This window comes from Primulina eburnea, chromosome 16, assembly GCF_022965805.1.
Source record: "Primulina eburnea isolate SZY01 chromosome 16, ASM2296580v1, whole genome shotgun sequence".
In the NCBI taxonomy this organism is placed as follows: domain Eukaryota; kingdom Viridiplantae; phylum Streptophyta; class Magnoliopsida; order Lamiales; family Gesneriaceae; genus Primulina; species Primulina eburnea.
Window position 1 is genome coordinate 6417302 of NC_133116.1, and position 8700 is coordinate 6426001.

An 8700-nucleotide genomic window follows, 5' to 3' on the forward strand; every position below is an offset into this window, starting at 1 on the left:
ATTTGAAGTCCAGTATATACGGTCAGGACAAGAAAAAAAAAAAAGGGGAAATTCCCGCCAAAAAAGCACACATCCACACGTGTAGAACACACTCCTTGCGTGAACTTACACCACTCGAAAAATAAATTTTTTTAAAACAAGGAAAATATATCTATGTTCTCTCTTTGTCATCCCATGATCTGATCTTATCTTCTGTTCTCTTCACTTGGGGTATTTGCTGCAGATTTTAGTACAGTAATGGTAGGTTTGTGCACATAAATTTAATTTAAACTCGAATCCGATATAAATGCTGCATGTATCATCACTGATCTCATTGATTGAAGGAAGAAGTTTGACTTGTATTTCATCCACAGCTCAAATTTCAAAGTCCAATCTTTATATTTTTGACAGGCCCCTTTGATTTTCACTGCCCATTTTGGTCCCACCCATGAAGCTCTTAATTCAATGACAATAATCAACACCACCTTTGAATTTTCCAGTCACTCCCCCACTCCATTCACTCCACGATTCCACTACACACATTAAATAATTCATTCCTCTTCTCGCTTTAATTTCTCACACCAGAATAATAATAACTATGTACCAAATCCCCTTCCCTTGGGAATCTGCGATCCCATCCATTGATGGGAAATGCCCACCAACAAAGGGTTTTTTTGTATTAAAAACCTCCCAAAAATGTCCAAATTCTTCATCACACACACCATATAGCTACTATTTATCTACACCACCTCTAGTCAATTTCATTTCTCCACCCTCTGAGAAAAAATATTGAGGATTTTTTTTTTAGACAACATTGGACCACCATTTTCTTTAGTCGTTGGTTTTCTTTTTAATTTTAGACCCCTCCCGCGCTCCTTAATCAGAGCTCTCTTTGTCATCACCCACCCATGGTGGATTATTTAATTTTCTCCTTTTGTGAGCCGAGAAGGATGAAGATGTGGAAGATGACGAGTCGCTAGAGAAGGTACTCACCCGAGGCATGACTCGGAGTTGGGGTAGCACCTTTGGTTGCTTATTCGTCTTATTGGACATTATTTGTCTCATCAATTGGTAGCAACTCGTGATTTTTTCCTGCAAATTAAAATAATGTTATTCTTCATTACAAAGTTGATCGTTTTTTTAATCGTAAATAATATATTTTCGTACTTTGTGAAGTCCGTCACACCATGACTGAGCTTGTTGAGCTGTGAATGAGGAAAATTTCGGCAGATCATTTGCTGCACAAAGCATTGTTGCTGCAGCGATGCAAGATGGTCTAAACTCGAGAAAGCTGGTCTCTGTCATATGTGGATTATATTTCACCGTATATATTTTGACTAAAAAATACAAATAATTCATTTAATAATATATTGGAGACGATACATGATTTTAAATTTTATATTATTGAAGATTTATTTTTTTAAAAAAATAAATAAATAGAACCCAATAATATTTAAAATTGTGCAAACTTGAATTAATATATTTGGTACCTTGTATAGTAGAGAGAATAATTTCTTTTGCCATTGATACAAGGAACCCGGTATAAGTTCCGGTTGGGTCAATTTTGAGGGCGAAGAAGCTGAGATAGCAAAAGGGAGAAATGGATCGAAGCCTCCATTCTAATACCCTCAGCACGAGGAGCTCCATCCTTTGAATATTTCTTGGTTCAAAAATAAACTTCGCACCTTCGACCTATGAAATGAGAATTAATTAAATTGTATTGAATCTTCACGTGACCCGTATTTAATACATGGGATCAACGATATTATTATAATTACCTGAAGATCCAAAAGAGAAGGAACCAGAGGTTCCTCCATTTTAGCTGCTAATGACAAACACGCAGTGGACAATAATTGCAATGGCCATCCATTCAATATCTGTCATTATTTTAATCAAGCCGTGTTGAAAAATTATGTATTAGTTTTATCGTAAATAGAAACGAAAATTAAAAAGAATAAAATAAATATTAGTCAAAATCATCAGTAACAAAACAAACAAAAGAACAAATAGACCACCATAACTTACACTTTTAGGGGATTAAATTAAATTAAATTTTTTTTTATATTAATTAATTTTCGACAAGTTTTGCTTCACAAACTTTTAGATCTGTATTAATCCAAAAATGAAAATTTTCACGTGCCATGATCGATCATTCATGTCTTAAATTCAACTTCATTGAAAAAAGCATAGTGATAAGTATTAGAAATAGGGTTTAAAATAATTCAATTAATTAATGGAAAGTTTGCGTCTAACTAATAGCAAATGTAGCTGACAGAATGGACAAAAGTCTCCATCTTACGCCATTAATCCATTGAAAGACCTTTAATTACATGTATTCCGCGAGTGTGACACATTGTCTTCAATATCAAACCAAACAATATTACATTATTAAATGTTCATTACTCGTGGGTTGCGGAATAAAATTATGGTGTAATTAATTTGTTAATTTTGCTGTCAACATAAATTCTTAATCCAACCATTAATTTGCAATTTTGTTAAATGTGAATTATCTTTTAAAAAAGAATAATATTTGGCATCGGAAAACATCATATATCAAATTATATTATTTAGAAAAACTAATATGTCATATTTTGACTAATTGATCTATACTTCTTATGAAAACATCCAGAAAAATGATTATAAAATCCCATAAGAATTGACGGTGACGGGAATCGTACCGGCAGCTGATGGGAGTGGAGGAAACGGTCAAAGTAGTTGACGGAGAGAAACGCCGTTAATGGCTGGAAACCGTAATAACGGTGCACCTGCACAAAAAAAATAACTCGTCAAGTCCTCCCGAATACCAAAAACTGCATCTTCAGCTCTATTCTGCGCCGCTGATCACTGTTCCATCGCGGTGAGTGATAGCATCACAGCACTCAGCTTAACTCATTCATTAAATCCTTCCTGTAACCACCGGAGAATTCTAGCCATAGCAAGCCAGCCATGCTAAAGTGCGCCGATACGATCATCACGCAGATGACAATGAATAACGTTACCATTTGACAAATCAAAACCTTGAAAGCGAAGGCTAACTGAGCGCATGATAGTGTTGAAAACCAAAAGTGCTTAAAAAAATCGTTAATCATTAATCGCAACCTAGAAGAGGAGTATACCTTGAGAATCCATGCAACGGTTTCAGTTCTGACAGACGCATCGATCGATTGATGATTATCGATGTTCGTTCCGGTGAAATCTCTCTCGTCTTCTAGAAGTCCGGCGATTGATTCTTCGACGTCAGGAAACCGAGGTTGGATATCCGATGAGTATTCCGGAGAGTCATCTTCGCCGCCGGAAAATATGATATTGGAGTCCTCGCAGCAGAGAAGGTCGGAGAAGCAGTCGGAGCACTGAAGTGACATGGCGAATGAGACCATCGGTCATTCGTCATTCTGTTCTGATCATCTTTTACTGGGCTATGATTCGGAGGTCGCCGGCGATTCGTCGGAATATACCACCAGGAAACGTGGGTTGCAGAGACTGCGGGTGGAGGGGACCGTAGTTTTTTGTTGTGTGTGTTCCGTTTAGATTCTGCGTACTCCACTGCTGCCTGATTGGTTTGGATGTATATAAATAGAGATACCTTGGCTATTGTTCAATTTTTTTAAAATTTTGATTTCAGATTTTTAATTGTTTTGTATAAACATTTCTTAAACTTATATACATAGTTATAGATACAATTAATTAATACACGTATATCTCCGACCTCACCAATAAAAAAAATTATGTAAAATTTTTAATTTTTTACGCTGCTATGGACCAAATCTACCTGTGATATCCATCTTATGAAATTGACCCATAACATGATCTCATAGAAGATTTTGTATTCAAATTTTTTTCTTCGGAAATAGTTCTGATATGGTATTAATGTATCAATGATATGTGTACTGTCACGTCAGTACTCAAATTTCAAAATTACTAAAACCGTCAAATTTTGAAATATATATGACTAAAACTCAAATTTAACCACATAAAAGACCAAAATCATATAATATTATAATATATCAAAATTACAATGTTTCCTATATTAAATTTGGGCCCGAAATGCAGATATACACACACATATATGTAAATGTATAGAGTTTTCAATGTCTTATTCATTCTTGAGAAGTGTTTGAGAGATCTTATAAGAAGCACTTCTTTGACTTCTAGCTAGGGGTGAGCAAAATCTCGGTTAAACCGAAATAACAGATCGAACCGAGCCAATTTAGAAATTCGGTTCGGTTATTCCGGAAATTCGGTTTTGAAAGTTTATAAAAATCGGTTAATTCGGGTATTCGGTTCGGTTTTCGTAAAAAAAAATTGGTTAACCGAATTAACCGAATAATAAATTATTTTTTTTAAAAAAATAGATTTATTATATAATTTATAATATTTTTAATGTTTTATATTTAATTTTGTTTTTTTAAAAAAAATCGGTTAATTCGGTCGTCGAATTAACCGATTTTAATTCGGTTAATTTATGATCGATTATTAAAACTAATTCGGTCAGTTCGGTTATCAAAATAAAATTCGGTTCGATTATTGGCAATTCGGTTCGGTCACCGAATGCACACCGCTACTTCTAGCTAAATAGAAGTGATTTGGATTATTTGTGAATATCAACCTCCTGACTCCAATTTCTATGATTTCTAAACAAAAGCTAGAAACAAGTTTGAGATTTTTTTTTTATTGAGTAATTCTCTTGTGAGATGGTCTCACGAATTTTTATCTGTGAGACGGGTCAACCTTATCTATATTAACAATAAAAAGTAATACTCTTAGCATAAAAAGTAATAATTTTCATTAATGACCCAAATAAGAGATATGTCTCACAAAATACGACTCGTGAAATCATCTCACAAAATACGACCCGTAAGACCGTCTCACACAAGTTTTTGCATTTTTTTATTCTTCCGCTTTTTTCTGCTTCTGCATTTTTATTTTCATTTCCAGAATTTTTTTATACATATTATGTGTATTTATATGATTTTTTTTTCATTTTTATTGATCTTATATATTTTTTCAAGCATTCATGTTATAAAAAATAAATTAGTTTTCGATACCCGTGGATTAGGTCCATTACCCCTGGTCCATCCTTAGTCCAAATAGAAGACAGACCCATCACGGGCTCAGGTATCCTTATAAATACCAGATTTGAGTGTTCAGTTCATTCATTCACTATATTATTTTTCAACAGCACCCTTAGCTGCTCTCCACTTATAGTCTCTGACTCGAGCGTCAAAGGGGATACCGGGACACCCTTTCTAACGGTCTTATACGTGATTTTAGGCTCAGGACAATTTCGAAACATGTGTCTGGACTAATGACACTGACTAGGAATTGAATCTTAAATTTTTTGTGAATATCAGTTTTGATATAATATTTGTAATATAATAATAATTATATAAACATATTGTTGATGATGTGAATATCAAATTTCAGATAATTAAAAGAGTTCGATTTTATATAGTTGAAGATATGATTGTCATTTAACTAAAAATTAAGTTTGAAAGCAATTATTCTCCAAATACTCAAACTTTAGCCTGTATTAACTTTAGACTTATGTTTCTAAATATTTCCTACTTTACCTTTTCAAAAACTTTGAAATAATCACTTAAAAATAAACATAAACCGTCCAAAACATTCCCTTAATCCTCAAAAACATTTCCAAATAAATAAATTTGATGACCCAGAAAAAAAAATGAATTTTTATTTTACGGAATTCTGGCGGAGATTGAAATTACATAATAATGTGAACAATATTGTAATGTCTTTATAATATGAAAGTTGTTCACGCTCTAGGGACGGGCTATGGTGGTTCAATATAAAGGTCGACATTTATTCGTTTGCCATTTTTATCCTACGGACTCGACATTTCCATATCCTTCAAAACCCACTTCTTGTGTGTGACCAACAAGTTAATGATAAAATTCTTGAGGATATTGTTATGTCCGTAAATGTGACATCAAGTAATAAATAAAAATGATTGATCATAAATTAGAGTATGTCTATTGTGAGACGACTCAATAATACTCATATTTAAAATAAAAAATAATATTTTTTCATGTGTGTCATAAATAGAATATTCGTCTCACAAAATTGATTCATAAGACCGTCACACATGAGTTTTTGTGCACAAATTACAGAATAAAACTAATCTACCTCATCTTAATTAAGCCCATAAAAAAGTTTAACCGACACCAAGACCTACAATTTTGAAGTTATATTATGGTAAACTTTTGTGTACCAAAATCTTATTCAAATGGATTCAGACACGTTCTTTCTTTTTCCTGTGAGATTTTATCAAAGTTTGAATTTATCTGACATTTTTTACTTTCGTGAGATGCTGTCCAAGCTTCATGTCAGCTTGTGCATTTGATTGTATGTGCCCTCTAATTCAATAATCGAATTATATTTGCCATAATCATTCGATAAAGACATAGGACATTACGATAATTTTGGTGCTTGAGAAATTAGCTTGTCCAATGTGTGTGTGAGATATATAATTCGAACCATTGAAATAGAATGATAACCTAGGAGTTAGTACCTTAATTAGACACACAATGAATTGATATAAATATAACTTTTGATCTTTTTTCTTTGAGTGGGTCTCATGTGAGACCGTTTCACGGATCTTAATTTGTGAGACGGGTCAACCCTACCCATATTCACAATAAAAAGTAATACATTTTCATGGATAACCCAAATAAGAGATCCGTCTCACAAATATGACCCGTGAGACCGTCTCACACAAATTTTTGCCTTTTTCTTTAGGTCCTTTGTGTCCCAAATTCGAAAACATTCCCATTCTTAAATGTTGTTTGTGCTGTTACAAAGCCAAAGAACTTGAGGTTTTCTTTAAAATTCTTAAAGAAGACAAAATTAACTATTTTAAATTATTATCTATAATCAATTAATTAAATTGAGCATTAAATTAAATAAGTTCTCCCAATTTTTTAAAATAAACATAGATGGCCCTTTATCTGTAAGTTGAATAAATCCAAATTTCATTTATTCGACTTTAAGTGGAGTGCGGACATGTTTGGACTAATTCGACTCAAATCAAGTTGTGAATAACTTATAAAAGGAAACAAATAATTAACTTTTTTTTAAAAAAATAATAATAATCTTCTACCTTCCTCCCAACACATTGGACAACCCTTTCTTTTTGTTTAATGGAATGGCTAATTTGGATCATCTAATCCAAGCTTAAGATATTGCTAAATAACTGGAAAATAAGTATACATAAGCCCGCTACTCATTTTACAAAATATAGCGGGTACAGGTAATTGTTTTCGTAAAATCAAATGTTTGTCGTTTCAAAAACTAAAGTTGGTTGTTCCCATGTAATTTTAATATTTTAAATAAAGTGATAGTCAAAATATCATGTGTCGATCATTTTATATTATAGGTAATTATTACATCCTAACAGATATGAGGAAAGAAAATTTTGGTCATTTATATGTGTATATTTGTTATTTTAGTCTTCTATGTTGTCAAATTTGAGTTTTAGTTTACTATATTTGTTATCTTTGGAATTTTAATTATTTTTTGGAGATGATATTAACGGAACATCAATGCAGTATTGATGTGCAGCTAACGTACCCATCGCCACTCCAAATGAAAAAAGACTAAAAATATAAAAGAGCAGAATATTTTGAACACCAAGTTTACTTTATTCTGTGTGGAATAAGAAGATAAACTAATTAATAGTTTTGGAAATAAAATACTTGGATGCATGTGAATAATACATATATAAAATAAATTGCAAATTATTTTGAGTAAATTTAAAATTTATTTTATTCATAAAACAAAGTACATTTAACATAAAACAAAAGTGTAAATAACATCAATTATAACTGTATTGTCTTATCACGTTGTTTACTAACCGATTAATCGATAATACTAAAAGATAAAAATCCTATCCATTTTACTCACATGATTCGTATTTTGGCACCCTCCCAAATATAATTATTTTTATGTATATTACTCATAATTTCTAAATCTTAAATATTAAACTACAGTCGTTACCTTTCGATGTACATTAGATAAATCCTCGAACTAATGTAATAACTTGTAAACCACATTTCCCAAACTTGGTGTGACGAGCTTGTATGAGAATGTATTGATAGAGAGAATCGAAATTTCTGATTATTGGTCAAATGTCCACCTACTATATCAACTCAAATAACTTTGAGAGCTGGAATACTAAATTATTGAATGCATTCGTGATGGTGCATACCCTTCCCACCACCACCTCTGAGTTGAAATTACAAAGAGACGATCATACACTCAAATGGAGTGAAGCCCCATAAATTTATATATTATCAGTAACAATTTGGCAAGATTCAATAGAAATTTGATTTTTTATTTTTTTATTTTTTTATGTTTGAGTCTTGCTTTATTTTTAAATATATATTTGAAATACCTAATTTATAATTCTCATTAAAATCAATTATTGTTTAGGATATCTCAAACAAGGAAACTGCTCCCTCGGGTGGGACATCATGGAATTAATGTATTTATCAATTATGCGCTGTCTTCATAAATCCAATGGTTACATATATGTAACACATTCCATTAATACCATGGGTGGGTCGACTGCTAACACATGCTTGTCATGTCAATTAAACAGGGGTGGACATTTCGGCTACTTGGGTTCGGGTCGACGTTCGGGATTTTTCTTTTCTTTCCATCTTCAACAAAATTGATTTTTTTTAAAATACAAAAATGTTCGGG

The 8700-nt window shown here is 32.3% G+C and overlaps 1 protein-coding gene across 1 annotated transcript; it reads right to left on the reverse strand.

The window, feature by feature from the left end:
• LOC140816362 (cyclin-D1-1-like) lies at positions 1-3541 on the reverse strand. The gene is made up of 6 exons (XM_073175582.1): positions 3096-3541; positions 2658-2744; positions 1758-1856; positions 1470-1671; positions 1147-1277; positions 1-1071 (listed from the first exon to the last, which is right to left on the reverse strand). Exons 1-6 carry the CDS (start codon positions 3354-3356, stop codon positions 856-858), a joined length of 996 nt encoding a protein of 331 aa, XP_073031683.1. The 5' UTR covers positions 3357-3541; the 3' UTR covers positions 1-855.
• Positions 3542-8700: the final 5159 nt, after the last annotated feature.